At 55.1% G+C, this 18,019-nt stretch overlaps 1 protein-coding gene across 4 annotated transcripts in view; it reads right to left on the reverse strand.

Moving 5' to 3' along the window:
- Positions 1-7,638: 7,638 nt before the first annotated feature.
- Positions 7,639-18,019, reverse strand: part of NCKAP5L (NCK associated protein 5 like) — a 32,035-nt gene continuing 21,654 nt past the window's right edge. For 3 of the 4 annotated variants that reach the window (XM_034645240.1, XM_034645242.1, XM_034645238.1), the window contains exons 8-13: positions 14,339-16,959; positions 13,270-13,432; positions 12,952-13,033; positions 12,274-12,582; positions 12,053-12,195; positions 11,495-11,707 (exon numbers count right to left, since the gene is read on the reverse strand). In XM_034645240.1, coding sequence (XP_034501131.1) covers positions 11,495-11,707; positions 12,053-12,195; positions 12,274-12,582; positions 12,952-13,033; positions 13,270-13,432; positions 14,339-16,959 — 3,531 coding nt within the window. Of the gene's footprint in view, positions 11,708-12,052; positions 12,196-12,273; positions 12,583-12,951; positions 13,034-13,269; positions 13,433-14,338; positions 16,960-18,019 lie in introns of all 4 variants that reach the window. The other variant, XM_034645241.1, reaches the window with a different exon arrangement.

Below are 18,019 nucleotides of genomic sequence, written 5' to 3' on the forward strand. Positions count from 1 at the left end.
CATCCATGCAGGGGAGCACTACTCTGCAGTGAGATGGGGTCAGCCCGAGATACGTGTAACAGCCTGGATGGATCGCAAAGGCATTATTTTAGGAGGAATGATCAAGCCCAACGGAACCCCAGGAACCTCATAGGTAAGGAGCACATGGACACCAAGTCCACGGCTCTCAACGCAAGTGCTGCCTAGGTTCCGGCCCTACTGAGTCTTGCCTGGGTTATGGCTCCCGCCTCCTCACTGGCCTCAGCCCCCAGCCTTGGGTCTCTGCACACTATTTCTAGATGGATCTTTCTGACCGTAAGCACTGAACTTTTCAAGGGCACCTGTTCGCTGTCAGGAGAAAGTTCAAACTTACTGTGTACTCAAAATCCTCTCATCTTTCAGTGCTCCAGCCATAATAAGCTCATCTTTATGCAATCGAATGTTCCATTCAGTCCCTCACTGCCAGGCTTTGGCATTTGCGGGTTTCTGCCTAGAACTCTCACCCCCACCCTCTGTGCGTGACTCGGCCACATCCACCCTGCAGGTCTGAGTCCTGGTATCACCTCGTCTGAGAAGACTGGGTTAGAGCCCTTCCGCGGCCTCCACAGCACGTGGGTACCCTCCGTTACAGCACCCCCCGCGTCCACCTGAGGTCGCCAGTGACTGTTTGCCATCAGGCGCTAGAACTGTGAGTCCCGAGGGAAGGGACATGTCCCATGCTCAGGGCCTCACACCCACTAGGGGCCCAAGCGATGTTTGTTGTATAAACAACAGTGTGAGGAAATGAAGGAAGGCGAGGGGAGGTCCAAGTGCACAAATGCGTGTTCTCCGTGCTTTGCGCAACTCTGAGAGGGCGTGGGGAGACGGAGGGCAGCTGGTTCGGGGCACTGGTGACATGAGGAAGGGAGGGCACCCCGCATTTCTTCGTCTCTCCACCGCGTGGCTGCTCAGGCCTGCGAACCTCTCCCTCGGGCACGGCGGCCAGGGCGCCACTTGGTGGAAACCTATTTCCCCGACTGTTATGCAGAAAATGATTTTTTTTGGAATAAAGAATCGTAACCAAAGAAAATATGTGGCAAACTTAAATGAGGGATTTTAAACTAACTCCTTGGAGTGCTCCTGCCTGAGAAAAGGTCCCCGGGGCTACCCTGTCGGCTTCCCCACGACTCAATGACAGAAACCCGCTTTCCGGATGGCTTCGGCCACCGTACGCCCCGGTGGCCCTCTGCCCAGACCCTTCCCTGCCCACCCAGTGTCCTGCAGGAAACCTTCTCTGCAGTTATCAGAGCTCTGCCTCCAGCTGTCGTCTCCCTCCAAGTCCATGTCACTTCGGGAGACTTCAGTGTCCCGTGGATGACCCTCCAGCCCCCAGCTCCCCGGTGCCCGGTCTTCCGGTTCTCTGCGGGGACTTTTCCCTCTGCCTCATTTCGGCCAGCTGCACCGGATGTAAAAGTCTGCTCTTCTGCCCTCAGACCACAACCACAGAAGGTGCCAACTCTTGCTTCCTCTCCGCTTCCCCCCTGCACTGTGGTTGCACCGAAACCCCAGCCCTGCCCCTTCACCCCTCCACTGCATCCCGCTCCTTTCGGCACCCTCCTAGCGGCCCCGCCTCCGTCGTGCTGTTGAAAGCACCGTCTGGAGCTGAACTGCCTTGTTTGACGCCCAGCTCTTCCGCAGATGGGCTTTGGCCTCGGACAGCTTCCTGGAGCTCTCTGAGCCCCACACTCTCATATTAAAGTGGGGATAAAAACCGTGGTGAGGGTAACTGAGTCACTACGGATAAGCACTTAGAACAGTGCCTGGCACACTGCAAATGATGTTTGCTCTGATTTATTATTATTCTTGCTCAAGCCAGAGCCTACGGTGGGTGACGTCACCAGCCACCTCAACTCCCTCACTGGCAAAACCCATCCTTGCACTAATCCTGCACTCCTCCCTCTCTAGGCTTCGAACCAGGCCTCTGCACCCTGGTAAGAAAAGAAAGCAACCACAAGAACTCCACTTTCCTGGAGATTGGTGCCCCTAGACATTCCTGCTCTTCACCTGCCACTGGGCTCCAGCTTCGTTTGAAAATCTTGGACTTGTCCTTAGCCCGGTCCCTCTTCTCTGTCTGCAGTGACCATTCTACATCTTCACCACGTTCCCCATCCACATGCTATGAAATTCAAAAGGCACAAAAGGGGACATTGGACTGTGGGGAGTTGATAAACATGGCCGCAGTATTTGGTAGTTGTTCCCACTGGCGTGTGATGGCCATCCATCTCCCACACTCTGATCCTCATAGCCCTGCACATTCCCTCCTCAGTTCCCATCTCCTGAAACCCTTCCTGAGGAAGGCCACCTTCTTTCCCTCAGCTGGCCTGTCCCCACCAGGTCAGAAGGTGTGCAGGCGCCCTCCTCACTCCTCAGCGTGGCCTGCAGACCCTTCTTCTTCCCTAAAGCCCCTCAGCTTTGAATCTCTTGTTGACAGACCATACTGCTCAGTCTACCCCCCTTTCCCGCTCATCTACCAACCCCTGGGTTCCTTCCTCTCATTTCTTGAAGGCTTTGGCTCCTGCCTCATGGTCATTCCCTCCGAGGCTAATCCTGTCCTAGTTCTTAGAGATTTCAACATCCACACAGATAGTTCCATGATCTCTTCTCCTCCAATGACCTTGCCCTTTACCATGTCTGAACTACTCACTCCCGTGGTCATTTCCTGGTCCTTGTCATCACCGGTGACTGTAGCCCCTCTGTACTAGTGTCCCGCGGTCGCCGGAAAGACAGAAGGTTTTTGCCTCACCGTTCTGGAGGCTAGAAGTCCGAGATCAAGGTGTTGGCAGGGTTGGTTCCTTCTTGAGGATGGTAAGGGAGCATCTGCCCCCTTCGGCCCTCGCCCCTGACTTCTAGTGGTTTGCTGACAATTGCTGAAGGGCATTCCGTGGCCTGTAGTTGCATCGCCGTGATCTCTGTCTGGGTCTTCACATGGCCTCTGCCCGTGTGCCTATCTGTCCTTATGTTTAATTTTCCGTGTTTTGTAAGGACACCAATCATATTGGATTAGGGCCCACCCACACGATTTTGTTTTAACTGGATTACCTCTGTAAAGTCTCTATTTCCAAGTAAGGTCACACCTGAGGTACCGGGGCTAGGACTTCAACATCTTTTTTTTTTTTTTTTGAGGGGGGCACAGTTTAGCCCATAACACCTCCTATCATCTCACTCTCATGCATCCCACCCTCTGATTACCATCTTATTTCTTCCCAACTCATTCCCTCTAATACCCTATCTCCAAAATTCCTTTGGTCCCACCAGGGCCTGCCATCTACTGATAGTACCTCCATCGTGCCTCTCTCCTTTCTCATTCTCTCTTCCCTCTTTAACCAGTGCAAAGCCCACAGCCAACTAACAGAATCACTCCCTTGCCTATGCCTTCAATCTCCCAGCCTCTCTCTGTCTCCCCTATGTTGTAGTCATATGGTAAATTGTCAGCCCGGGCTAATCCTGTCTATTCTGTACCTAATATGGCAGGAGAAAAACCCCAACACATTTGTGTTAATAAGTCTCACTTTGAGAGGTGCTGGGTGGCACAGTTGGTTGAATGTCTAACTCTTGGTTTCCATGTAGGTTGTGATCTCAGGGTCGTGGGATCGGGCCCATACTGGGCTCTGCACCCAGCATGGAGTCTGCTTGGGACTCTCTCCCTCTCCCTCTGTCCCTCCACTCCCCACCCTGTTCTCTCTCTCTCCCCCTCAAAAATAAATAAATAAAATCTTATTAAAAAAACAAGTCTCACTTTAAATTCCTAATCACCTCAAGTGGACCCTTCATACTACTTGGTACCCCCACTACATTCCCTAGTGTATTCACTCTTGACCTTCTGGATGACTACTCATACCATCTCCTCTCTTCTCAAGTCTCCCAACACCTCGTTTTCCCATCCTTCCTCTTAGCTGATGACCTTGATGATTTCCTTGAGAAAATGAAAGCAATCACAAGAGTACTTCTCCCTAGAGCCCAACAATTCCCTTTTCTCTCTCTTGGAATCATCAAATTTTCTCTATTTTTTCTTTCCCATAATTATAAGAAAATGCCTTAATTTCTTCTATCTTTAAGAAAGCCTTTCTTAGGGGCAGGGAGCCCTGAGGAACAACTCCCCAGTAGCCGTGAGCATACCCAGCCTCCAGATCTTGGTTTCTAAATATCACCCCCACCAAAAGAAACCAGGGCTCTTTGGAGAAATGGCTAATTCCAGGGTTGGGCTGAGGAAGTCCAAGGTGACTCTTAAACATGTTATGCCAGAAAGTACATCCTCAATGAATGATGGGGGTTTGTCAAAGAGGTGGAAGCCAGCTTGAAGGGGCTCCTACTGGCTAAATCATGAACAATTTGAGCACCAAAGTAAATAACGATAGTGACGGATTACAAACCATTGAATAAAATAGGAAGTCATAAGTCCATATTGACATAAGCAAATGAATAAATAGAAAGTTTGATGAAAATGAAACATTTACACAGTTTCAAAGTACCTCCTCACTATGTTCTTATTAATTAGAAAGCGAAAAAGAGTAAATGTATAATGGAGAAGTCTGGCAAACACCAACTTAAGTAATGAAAACAAACATCCTTAGTAAGGAGCTAAATGGAGTTATGGCCTGTACAGTTAAAAAATGTCAAGGTCTCAGGGCACCTGGGTGGCTCATTCGGTTAAGCATCTGCCTTCAGGATCAGGTCATGATCCCTGGGTCCTGGGGGGGGGGGGTCCCTGCTCAGCGGGGAGTCTTCTCCTCCCTCTCCCTCTGCCCCTCTCCCTGCTCATCCTCTCTCTCAAATAAATAAATGAAATCTTTTTTAAAAATGTCAAGGTCTCAAAAGTCAAGGACAGTTTGGGGACACCTGGGTGGCTCAGTCAGTTAAGCGTCTGACTCTTGATTTCTGCTCGGGTCATGATCTCAGGGATGTGAGATTGAGCCCCGTGTTGGGCTCCCTGGTGGGTGTGGAGCCTGCTTGGGATTCTCTCTCTCCCTCTCCCTCTGCCCTCTGCCCCTCCCACCTCCCTTTCTTTAAAAAAAAAAAAGTCAAGGACAGATAGAAGAATTGCTCCAGTTTGAAGGACACTAAAGAAATGTCTAAAAGCAATGTGCGACTTTTGAACTGGCTATAAATGACATTATTTGGATAACCAGTGAAACGTGGATGTGGTCTGAGGATTAGATTGTTATTATATACTAATTCCTGATTTTGATGATGCTATGCCCTTGTTTGTAGGAAATCTACAGTCAAGTATTGGGTAATGGATCCTCAAGTTGGCAGCTTTCAAGAGGGTTCGAAGGAAGGTTTTGTACTGTACTTGAAACATTGATGTAAGTTTGAAATAGTTTCAAAAATAAGACTTAAAAAAATAGTAAATATTACATTTCTTGACGCGACTCCCCTCCCGCTCTCTTCTCCACTACTTCTTAGAAGAGTCGTCTATACCCCAGTCCTTCCTTTCCTGGTTTATCTTGAACCAACCCAAACAGCTTTCATTTCCACCAATGCTCTCGCAGAGGTCACCGGTGACTTCAGTATTTGCTGAATTGAAGAAACAATTTCCAGTCCTCATCTTGACAGACACATCAGCAAAATTTGATACTCATTAATCTTTCTTGAAATGTTTTCTTTATTTATATTCCAGGACCCTACATTCTCTTGGTACTATTTTTTCAGTCTCCTCTATGATCTCTCTTCATTTCCTCTGACCTCTGAAGAAATGAAGGATCCCAGGATTAAGGACTGAGACCTTTCCTCGTCTTACTCCCTTGTTGAGCTCATCCAGTCCCCTGGTTTTAAATAACATCCATATGTTGATGACTTACTAATTTATATCTCTAGCCCAGGCTTCTTTTCTAAACCCTGGACTTCTATAACCAACTGCTTACTCTACATTTTCCATTGGATGCTGTCCAATAGACATCTCAAATTTAACGTGGCCAACATTTAACTCCTAATCTTCCCTCCCCCAGGTCTGCTCTATTTACTCTCCCCCTTATTGGTTAATGGCAACTTCTTCCTACCAATTGCTCCAAAACCTTTGGAGTTACCCTTGTCTCTTTTCTTTTCTTCACATCAATTACATTAGCAAATTTTCTTGTCTACAGTGCCCCCGCCCTGGAACAGGTCGCCCCCATCTGTCACTGGAGTTACCCAAGAAGCCCCCTTACTGGCCTGCAGGCATATTTGTCCTCTCTAGTTTATTCTTTATCAGTCTCTAACGGCTCCCCGTTTCACTCTGAGTAAAAGTCAAAGTCCCTAACATCGGGCCACAAGACTCCACATGGTCACATACTCTAACCACATTGGCTGAGAATAAAAAAGTTTAATGATACTGAATGATGTGGAAGATAGTCTCACTTATACATTGTTAGTGAAATGCAATTGTTAATATCTGTAAAAAATTTAAATTAAGCATATGCTATGACCTACCAATTCTTTTTTTTTTTTTTAAAGATTGTATTTATTTATTTGAGAGAGAGCGACCGAGCGCATGTGTGAGAGAGCACGAGCAGGGCGGGGGCAGAGGGAGAAGCAGACTCCCCACTGAGCAGGGAGCCCGATGCGGGGCTCCATCCTTGGACTCTAGGATCATGACCTGAGCCGAAGGCAGACGCTTAACTGACTGAGCCACCCAAGCAGCCCTGATTTAGCAATTGCATGGGTAAAAATTTATCTCGTAAAAATACACACGTGGCCAAAGACACATATGCAATGTTCACAGCGCACTGTTTGTCATGGCGACACAAATTAACCCGGCACAGCCATACAACGGAAGACGATGTATGGTAACGGAGATTCACGGACTTTGGAAAAATCTCCACGATATATGATTAAATGTTAAAAGCAGCAGATCGGTAACTATAGAATAATCTCATTGTTTAATAAAAGGTCAACATAAACATGCTGTGTGTGTGTGTACGTGTGAATTTAAAACATGATTTGAAAAGGTTACCTATCAGCTTGGGTTATATCTGCGGAGTGAGGCTGGGAGCTGGAGTATGCAAAAGATGCTCCTTCCTTCTATAACATTCAATTCAATTTCAATTACCTTTTTTTTTAAAGAAAAAATGCACTTTAAAAAAATTTTAAAAAAAACATGCACTTTTGGGGCATCTGGGTGGCTCAGTTATTAAGCATCTGCCTTCGGCTCAGGGCATGATCCCGGCGTTCTGGGATCGAGCCCCACATCAGGCTCCTCCGCTTGGGAGCCTGCTTCTTCCTCTCCCACCCCCCGCCTGTGTTCCCTCTCTCGCTGGCTGTCTCTCTCTCTGTCAAATAAATAAATAAAATCTTTAAAAATAAATAAATAAAACATGCACTTTTATAATCTGTATGTCTTTAATAATTATAAAATATTTTTAAAAGTTCATCCCCATCCCAGGATCATGGAAACGCTCACCTGTATTGATTCACATTCACATGTCTTAAAAAAAAAAAGATACGTTTGAATTAACTCCCACAGGATTAAAGAAGGTCTATGTATATCTAGAATTTGCTACAGAGCATGACTGTTTCTTTCTTTTTTTTTTTTTAAAGATTTTATTTATTTATGTGACAGAGATAGACAGCCAGCGAGAGAGGGAACACAGCAGGGGGAGTGGGAGAGGAAGAAGCAGGCTCCCAGCGGAGGAGCCCGATGTGGGACTCGATCCAGGAACGCCGGGATCACGCCCTGAGCTGAAGGCAGACGCTTAACGACTGCGCTACCCAGGCGCCCCGACTGTTTCTTTTTTAAACCCTTGTTTGATAAAGAAAACAAAGCATACTATTTGTAGAAAAATCTAGCAATAAAAACTCTTGGCAACCCAGAGAAAACCTTTTAACATTTTAGGGCATTTCCTGTAAAAGGCAGGGTGCCCGGGGATGTGGATCTGAAACCTTGTCAGTCTTTTGCTGATGTCTTGATGCCATTTGAAGGGGGAGAAAGAGGGCCTGGAAGCTATGGCTTCCTCTGTTTGGAAAATTCAGCAGAAGGGGTCACACACAATGGTAAGGCAAACATCACCCATTGTTCATGGAGAAAAGAGTGAGGTCACCTTAATCCTGCAAGCAGATGTTGCCAACCAAGACCGGAAGTGTTCTGTCATAGTGAAGATCAAGTAGCCTTTTAGCCAAACCCTTCCTTGAAGTATCAGGAGAAGCTGGTTCCCCGGGAGCGTCTTTGATTCACTTGTGTGTCGCCCTCCACGGATTATTCTAGATGGAGGGCACACACAGTTCCGTGGGCTGGACACGGGGGGATTTAGGAATGAGAGCTGCCCACCTTGGAACGGTCGGTAGGGCAGGGCTGGCTCCAAGGAACCCGCTTGGCTGATGTGGCTTGGCCCACACTGCCCCAGGGGCCAAGGCAACACCTTGCATTTGCCACCCTGCGGAACAGACCCTGACAGCAGACGGGCCAGACCCTGGGGCCAGAAACACGGATGGGCCATTTGGTCTCAGCTAGCCAGAGGGGGAGTCCAGAGTCAAACCCACCATGCCAAACTCCTTCCCAGAAGGGACAGCGGGCAAATATCCGGCGAGCACACAATTCTGTGCGAACAAGGAAATGAGGTAATACATCAGGTTCAAACAGAGAAAGGCGCTGGAAGAACCCAGAAATAAAAAGTTAGAAGGATGTGGACTTTGTATGAGCCCTCGCGGCAAGAGGCAGGTTAGCAAGCCCATACACGCAGAAGGGACAACAGGACAGGAACAGCAGGTAGGAGGAGGAAGCGAGAAAATGGGATTTGGACGTTCAGAGAAAACCAAGATATCTGACTTGACTCTTCTCGAAGACTTGTTCATTTCTTCCAGGACATCAACCAAGTGAAATGGGATGGAGAGAGGCCAGATTAAAGGAGGCAGAGGACAAACTAGAGAGCTCAGGACAAAGGTGGTCTGGCCCAACCTTCTCATCTTCCTTCCATAGATAAGGAAAACCAAGGATGCCACTTTCCCACAAAACCGGCCTCAATGGCTAAGACTCTTGAGGTCCCGTCTAGTGCTCTCAAGCCCTGCCCATCAGGAGCGATCCAAGGCCAAAAAGGGAGGAGGAGATTGAAGTCCTGCCAGAAAAAAGGCAAGGTACACACACTTGAAAAGAAAACACTCTCATCGGGCTCCACCACTTCTCAGCCTTAGAAAACCATTAAGCGTTTCCCTGCCTTGATGTCTTCATCTCTGAGATGAGGCTCTGGGAGGCGTTAGGAATCAGGAGGCTGGGGGTATAGTAGGTGTTTATTTTAATGGGGGAGTTCTCCTACCACTCTCTGGAGCATTCCGGGGCTGGACACACCACTGGAAGGAGCTAGTATAAAGGGAGGCCCTGACACCCTCCTCACCTTCCTTGGGCTGGCCAGAGCACAGAGCGGCAGCCAGTGGTGTCGCTGAGGTGTGAATGGGCCCAGCTCCGGCACCCCTGACCTCGGCTCTGCAAGCTATGGGGCCAACACAGACCACGTATTCAGCATAGGGCCCCCACTCCTGTGATGAACGGTCCAGAATCGCAGCCACAAGGCCAGGGGTACCGAGTGCATCCTGCCCATTGGCCCTCAGACTACATATCGCGGGGAGAGGCTAAGTGCAGGCTCGGTCTGGTGGGCACTCTAGACAAGTCACCCCATACCTGACAACCTGCGCAGGAAGGAGGCCGTCCTAGGCCCAGCTTGGCTGGCCAGGGTGTGATGGTCTTGCTGCCCCCCGGTTTACCCTCAGGTAATGCCCACCTCCATGCCCAACGGGAAATCCAAGGGCCAGAAGGCCACCGCCACCCCGAGGCCTTGTCAGGCTGTGTGGAGAGTACAAAGTAACTCCTGGAAGCCTAGGCCCTTCCACACAGGCTCACGCTTGGCCTCCCCTTCCTGAAGTGAGAATTTCAGAGCAAGGGGAACTTCTGGTTGAAATCTGAGGTAGAGAGGCGCCTGGGTGACTTCGTTGGTTAAGTGTCTGCCTTCGGCTCAGGTCATGATCCCAGGGTCCTGAGATCGAACCCCCCTCATCAGGCTCTTTGCTCGGCAGGGAGCCTGCTTCTCCCTCTCCCTCTGTCTGCCGCTCCCCCTGCTTGTGCTCTCTCTGTCAAATAAATAAATAACATCTTAAAAAAAAAAAAAAAGAAAGAAAAAGAAATCTGAGGTAGAAATAGGGGCAAGAAGATCTGGGGGGAAAGTCCAATGTCTGAGGAGAGATAACAGGGGGTGCCTGGGTGGCTCAGTCGGTTAAGAGGGTTAAGCGTCTGCCTTTGGCTCAGGTCATGACCCTGGAGTCCTGGGATCGCCCAGCTGTCTCAGGGCTCCCTGCTCAGTGGGAAGTCTGCTTCTCCCTCTGCCTCTGTCCCTCCCCGACTCAAGCTCTCTTTCTCAAATACATAAATAAAATCTTTAAAAAAAAAAAAAAAGGTGGCAACAGTTTGAGACCCAGCTGTGCTTTGCTTTCTGGCAATGGGAGGCCACAGACACTTAACTCTGTCTACCCGGCCGCCCCTGCAGCTTACTTGGCACACCCCATCCCAGCCAGTAAGTACAGGAGTTTGAGCGCAGGCCCACGGCCACCCTCCCCACAGACAGCCCAGCCTTCTGCCCTACCCCAGGGGAATCCCCCTGCCCCAGGGAGCATTCCAGACCAAGCAGGCCCCGCTCCCCCAGCCCTTAGTGACCTCCTCCGGTGACCCCGCCACCAGCTGTGCTGGCGGCGGTGGGGGGGGGCAGGGAGCTGCCTCACCAGGGCACCTGAGGCAAAGTCTAGGTCCCCGGGGTCCCCCACTCTGCTGCCCATGCAGCCTCCGCCCATCTGTCAACCCCGGAGTCCTCCCACAGAAAAAGTGGAGTCCAGGGCAGGGAGGGGCCTCCACATTTTATTAGGAATAGGGCAGAAGCAGAGGCTGGAAGCAGAGCAGCCGAGTTCTTAACGACAGATAAATTAACCGCAGTGCGGGGCTGGGGGTGGGGACTGGGCCAGGCGCTTCAATATAAAAAAACAACAAAAAGACAGACAAACGGACCCCAAAGACATGGGGGCAGGGGAGGGCAGCACCATCCAGACAGCAGGGAGGGCCAGGGCAGACAGAGAGAGAAGGCAACTTGACCCTTCGCCCCCAAACTCCACCGGCACGGGGACTCTGGGCAGGTCCCGCGGGGCTCCAGGGCAGGGAGCAGCCAGGTTGGGCTGAGATGGCACAGCTGGGGGGCAGGAAGCCCAGCACCACAAGACGGCTCAGCCTGAAGGGGTAGCTGGGGGCCGGGACGCGGCGACCTTGAACCCCCAGGCCCTCGGAGGAAGAGCCTTACTCCAGGAGAGAGAAGGGACCAAGGGCGGGGTCTCTCCCTGAGCTGAGAGCGGTCATCTCCTCCACAGCAGCGGCGGGCAGTGGGGTGTGTCAGGGACCCCCTTCACCTTCTGATCCATCTGCCTCCTTGGTCCCTGCAGGGAGGGCTCCACTGGCCCCGAGGGATGGGGCACGAGGAGAGCTGGTCCAGTCCGTGGTCTTCAACTCCAGAGAGGGGCTGTAGTGCGGCGCAGCCCCTCAGCCCTGACTCCCACAGGAGGACAGCGAATCGTAGAGGGAGTCGCTGAGAGACTCTGAGGTCTCCAGACCTGGGGGGCCCCCACTGGCCACTCTCCCTTCCTCGCCCATGTCCGATGTGCTGGGCGTGCGGCTACCTCCAAACGCCGGGCCCTGGGGTGTGGGGGCTGGGCGGCTGGGCTCCAGGCTCCGCTTCCGGTCCACGGGCAGGGCCTGGGAAAGGAAGGGACGCTCAGGAGGAAGCTCCTTTCACCTCCCGGCCTGGCCTGAGAGGTGCTGGGCTCTGCCCCCCGATGGGGCGCTGCAGATGGGGCCCACCAAGGCGACTAGAGGCACCACCGAGCACAGTCCTACCAAGGTTCTGGGGAGGGCGAGAAACCCTTTCTCGAGAGGGGCAGGAGAAGGGGCAGGTGGGTGGGCTGCCCAGAGGGGCATCCACGGGGGCAGACCCTTCAGCCTTCTCTAAGACAGGGCTGTACCTCGTGGCAGGAACTGGTGTCCCCATGTCATCCCTCCTGCCCTCCATGCCTGTCCCCTTTCCCCTCTGGCCATACTCACCATGGGGGTCCTGGGCAGCCCCTCCAATTGTCGGGACGGGCATAGAAAAGGGTCAGTGGAGCTGCTGCCTGCCCTCGCATTGGGGAAGGTCCAGTTCTTAGCCAGCTGGACAGGAGCGGGAGGGCCTGGGTCTTCACAGGGATCTGCATGGGGACAAGGGGAAGGTGGATGGTGGTGGGTAGAGCTCCAGGGACGACCCACCCTGCTGCCCAGACACTCACCGTCAGGGCAGGTCTGATGGCTCCGGTGGCCCGGAGCGGCGGCGAGCAGTGCGGGGAAGGCTGGCATGCTAGGGTGCCGCCCGCTCACCAGCAGCTCCTCTATGCCTGGCAGCTCACGCTCCAGTGTGTGGGCGCGGCGGGGGACTTTGGTAAGGGGTGGGGGCCGAGCTGGGGGCACTCCGGGTGGGGGGTCCAGCCGTGGTGGCTTTGTCTTGGGAAGATTCTTGCTGGGGGTCCCATTGCTGCCATGGTCTGGGGGTGGAAAGGTCCCAATGCCACTGTCCAGGGTTCGAGTCAAGGAGCCACAGGCTGGGGAGGGGACGGTAAGTCAGGGACGTGAGGCTGCAGGTTCAGCCCCTCTGCCGCCTTCTTCCGGCTTCCTGCCCCAGCCCAGGCTCCCCACCTGGGCAGGGCCCCTCCTGGCCCAACAGGCTGTCATCCCTGCCAGTCCTCCCCCCAGCTCCCTTAGACTTGGAGGGATATGTGGGGGTGGGGGAGGCAGGCTGGGTACCCAAGGGCAGGGAGGGCTTCAGTTCTGTGCAGCCCCCATCCGTGCCTACCTGGTGCTTGGCCCCAAGATGGCACCCAGGGCCTGGCACCTGCTTCAGTGACAGGAAAGGAGTAAAGTGGGCAGGGGGTGCGGGGCAGGTCCCATCCTTGGCCCCTGACCCTGCTGACCTGTGAAGTGTGAGGTGGGCACCGGCTCAGCCAGGCTGTCCTCTGAGGGCATCTCCTCCCGCCTTCCCGGCTCGCTGTTCGTCTGCGTGGGGTACAGGAGACCTCAGAATCCATTCCTTCCACCCCACCCAGACCCCCTCCCCAAGCTCTGTCATAGGACCCCTGGAGTATGGCTCTGAGTGCCTGCAGCCCACCAGCCCCCAGAGACCACGAGCACACCCAGCAGCTTCCACGCCCCAGGGAAGGGGACACTCCAAGGGGTGGGAGATCCAGCAGGGCCACAGAGCCAGGCCCAGTACCTAGCTGCCAAGAACCTACCTTTCCAGGAGGTTTTCCACAGCCCTGAAGAGGCCCCACCAGGCCATTTCGAGGCCCACAGGCTGGCCAGGGGTTCTTGGGGTCAGAGGACACTGGCTGGAAATCGCCATACTCGGGTTTGGGCTCCCGCCAGCTCTTGGGCGACAGCTCCTTGCCATCCACCCTACAGCAGCGGTCAAGACGAAGGTGAAGGGAGGCCTGGGTGAACTCACTCTGACCTCACTCCCTCCAGTGGTGCTGGGTCTAGTGAAATCCCCACTGCCCCCTGCCCCTGGGATAGGGGACACAGCCCCCGCTGCTGCTGCCATTGACTCCTCCTGATGCTGGGAACAGGCAGAGACTCCACGGAAAACCTCAGAAAAACGGCAGGGACAGGGGAGATGGGACAAGTTCCCCAAAAGCCACACAGGGTCAAGCCTAGAGACCTCCTGATGCCATTTGCTAGTAGATGGCAACCTGGTTACCTCCTGGTCCACACATACACATCCCGCCTGCCCCAGCTGAGCGCATTTGCTGTCCAAGCCATGCCCCACCTGGTGCCCATCTGGCCCGGATGGAGCAACCCCAAGACTGGACGGCCCCTTCTCTGAGCCTCAGCTCCCGCTGCGGAGTCTGTGGCAGGTGGCAGTGGGCCAGATGGGAAGGGAAGCCCACCTGCGCTGTAGGCTAACAGACCCAGAGTAAAGACCTTTATCTGCCCACCATTAGGAGCTCACAGGCCCTTAACTCCTGCACCCAGACAGCACTTCCCGTGCCTCGCCTGACGCTGGAGACAATTTAGGAAAATGTGGACTGTTAACTCTTCTTAAACGAGAAACTGGGTCTCAGCATGGGCAACATCAGACGGCCAGAGAGGAGGGGAGCTGGGGCACAAACCCCAGGCTTCCGATTGAAGACCCAACCTCTGCTCTGGGCCAGGCCAGACCCCCAGATGCTTTGGTGGCCTTTTACTTGCCCTCCAACCCTTTCTGCTCTCAGGAAAAGCAGTCCTAGCCCCAGATGGGCCCACGGAGGGAAAAGTGCCCCCGCCCCGCTACTGAGCACCTGCTGACAGGTCCCAGGCCCTCACCTGTTGAGAAGCTGCTGCATGAAGGTGTCCGCGCCCTGGTACATGCCAGCCAGCTGGCCCTGCATCTGCCCCAGCCCCGTACTCGGTCCTGGTGCCGGTCCTCCGGGCCGTGGCCGGGCCCGGCTGCTCAGGTAGGCCTTCTCCTCCTCCAGGGCCCGGCGTAGGTCTTCCGCCTTAGCCATCAGCTTGGAGATGTTGAGGCTCTCGGCCTCCAGCTTCCGGGCCTCCGTCTTGACCTCCTTCCGGAGCGGGGAGCCCCCGCTGGCCCCTTCCTTGTTCTTGGCGGTCTCCGCGCGGCGGTTCAGCGCCGGCAGCTTGCTCTTCTTCAGGCCGAACCAGCTGGCGATGCTGCTGGCGTTGCGGTGCTTGGCCTCGGCGCCTGGTGCCCGCTCCTGGCCCTGGAGCCGCAGCACGTTCTCCTCGATGCCCTTCATGACCTTCTCCTCAATGGCCGAGTGTGGGGCCCGCCCCTCGGGGCCTTGGCTTGGCTCAGCGGGGCAAGGGGCGGGGGACAGAGGCTGGGCCGGAGTGCCACCAGAGTCTGCCCAAGGTGGGCCCTTCCCCTTGTCAGGCTTAGGGGGCTCCTTGGTGGTCGGGGGGGCCACAGGTCGGGGTACCACCTTGGTGGGTGACTTGGAAGGTAGCTTCGTCGGGCTGCCATGGGGGCTCTTATTGGGCTTGCCAAGGCTGGGGGCGGAGGTTGGCACTTTGGCAGGGGTGCGGGGTACCTGGGGGCACAGGGCCCCTGCCAGCCGGCTCTTGGCCAGCTCCACTTTGGTGAGGCAGCTCCTTGGTGAGACGGGCTCCAGGTCCACCCGGGCCCCCATGGAGTGGGAGGAGTAGACTCGGGCCCCGGGGTCCCCCAGGAGCCCAGGTTCTTGCTGCTTCAGGCTGCTCGTGCCTAAGGCCACTGCCCCCCGCAGGGCCCCCTTGGCTTCTGGTCCCTCAGTAGGCCTGGCGGTGGGAGGCACCACGTCTCCAGGGCTCTCCCCTGACCTCCCTGCTCCTCGGACCTTCTCAGTGCCAGGCCTGGCTGGCACCCCATTTTTCTCTGGCCCCTCAGGGCCAGTCTTCAGTTTCCCCAGGGCTGCCAGTCTGTCCCGCAGAGGGGTGTAGCCGGGATCCCCAGGTCGCCGCCCTGCCCCCTGGCTGGGCTTCTTGGATGAGCTGCTGGGGGTCCGGCGGCCAGGATGGGGAGACTCCGAGCCGGCTTTGTCCAAACTCTTATCCTGGGCACTCCCATAGGAGCAGGATTCTGGGAGGCAAGGGCTAGGGGGAGCTCCAGGACTTCTGAGGACCTCAGGGGCCCGTGGCACCTCCAGAGTCAATTGTGGGTAGGTGGGTACCTGCAGTGGGGATGGAGGTGGCTCTGGGGAAGGCCCCCTAAAGGTGCTCCGGGAAAGGTCCAGGATGTTCTCATAGCAGGGAGAGACCACGGGTCCCGGGGACAGTGTGGCAGACAAGGCTGGCTGGGGAGGTCTGAGCTGAGCAGAGTCCAGGGCTGCGGAGCAGGGGGAAGGGCTGGTGGGCAGGCCCTGTGCTCCCTCCGGGGACAGCTCTCCTCCACCCAGAGCCCTGCGGGCCAGCAGCGGGGACGGGCTGCCGTCAGAGCCACTGTTGCGACAGGGAATTCGGGAGTTCCGGGGAAGCTGGGGGCTGAGCTGGGGGCCTCCTGGGCTGGGGACCTTCTCCGAAGCTGGAGGCAGCTTTAGAAACTTGAGACCTCTGGCTGGAGAGGGTAGAAGGGGTCCCTGGGCTTCCCCAGGAGAAGGGGGGCCAATTTGGAGCTTGCTTTTCACCTGAGATGAGGAGTAGGGGTGGCCAGGCCGGGAGCCCAGGGGGGCATCACCCGCACCCATGAACATGCTGAGGAAGGGGAGGGGCCCCTGGCCCTCTGAGGTAGCACCAAAGCCTGGCCTGTGGGCCTCTGGGGTACCCCCACCCCAAGTGGACTTGGGGAGGCCTTTGGACTTGGACACCTGTGGGGGCCCCTGGTCTGGGGAAGATGGCTGCCCAGGACCCGGTTGGTCCCCGCTGAGCGGGCCCGCAGCCCCGGCCAAGAAAGCCTGTAGGTAAGACTCTGTGTCCTCAAGGAGCTGGCCCAGGTTCAACTGTTTGCGGGCCAGGGCCCCCAGCAGGGTGTCAGGGCTGGGCGCCTCGTTGGGATCACCTGCCTCATCAGAGGAAGAGGAGGAGCTGCTGCCTGGGGCACAGGGTGGCCCAGAGCCAGTGCCTTGGGCCTGGGAGGAGCCCCTACTAGGACTCCAGGGCCGCCCAGCACCCTCTTCCTCCCCGGGGCCCCCCAAGAGGCGCTCCCAGTGCAGCAGGCCTCCCAGGCTACCAGGGCCTAGGAGCAGATAGGGGGCCCAGGAGGAGGGTTCAGGCTGAGGGGGGCCACACAGCTCGCCGTTGATGGGCTCTGGGGAGCCGGGACCCTCGTCTGGAGGCCGCCAAGGGGTGGCAGGCGAGCAAAGAAGCAAGGGGTCGGTCTCTTCCAGGGCTCTCAGCACCTCCAGGATCTGCGCTTTCTTTCGAAGGAACGGCGACAGGGCATCCAGCGCTGGGGGTGGGGCGGCCGGGGGTCCTGGGCCTCCTGGCCGCAGCTGCCGCTCCCAACACACCTTCGGGGAGAAACCGCATGAGGAGGAGCCGCGCGCAGGGCCAGGGCCTGAGCTGGGCCAAACTGAGTATGTCAGGAACAGAGCTGGCCTGCTTCTGTCTGAGTCCCCAGAAGCAATGAGCGGCTTCTCTGAGCTGATAGGACAGCTCAGCGTCCTCAAGTCACTGAGCTCTGGTTACCCCAACTCTTCCTCCTGGTGTACCTGGGGTGGGGTGGGGACCCCACCTCCCTTCCTGGTTGTCCCCGCACCCCGCCCCCACCATTCCCCATTACTATTTGGGTCATCAGGGCTGACGCCACCTATAACCCTGATATCTATGTTTGCCCCAGAGGAGGGAGGCCTGTCCATTTTCCAGGCTCCAGAAAGGACACAGAGACTCAAGAAGGGGATGCGATGTGGCCAAGTGCTAAGTCAGTCCCTGCCGGCAAGCCCAGGCCTTCTTAGGTCAGACAGCTGTCCTGCTGACCGGCTCCCCAGTGAGGAGGGAACTGGGATAACTCCACTGCAAGCTTCTCCCTGTTTCTGCCCAGCTCGTCCTTGGGACCTGCTCGACTGGCACAGTGGTTAATGACATGGGCTCTGGAGCCAGACTATGTAGGTTCAAGTCCCAAGTCTACCGCTCACCTAGTTTATGGACTTCAGCGTTTTTTCACCTAAGCTTCACGGCATTGTCTATAAAATGGGATGGTAATTACGCTTAACCTCATAAAGGAAACCAGGGAAGCAAAAGAATAAATGAATAACAGTTCTAGACTTGAATAAATGAGGATAGAGACCATTATACATACAGGCCAAAAATTATTAAAAAATCTATAAATGGGATCCAGGTGTGCAGCACAGAGTGCGCGCTCAGGAAATATTAACCACGAGTCTACCGCTAACTAACTTAGCTGGCAAGGCCGGTGATCGGCAATGGGGTCCTATTTCTCTCAGTCCAAGGCTGACCGCTTAGGGCTCACACCCAGACGAGGATCTGGGCACCGGGAAGCGGCCCTTCCTCTGAGACTCCTCAGAAACAGCAACGGATGCCCGACTGAGTAGCCAGCGAAGCCACAGACCA

Source organism: Ailuropoda melanoleuca, chromosome 16 (assembly GCF_002007445.2).
Source record: "Ailuropoda melanoleuca isolate Jingjing chromosome 16, ASM200744v2, whole genome shotgun sequence".
Lineage (NCBI taxonomy): Eukaryota > Metazoa > Chordata > Mammalia > Carnivora > Ursidae > Ailuropoda > Ailuropoda melanoleuca.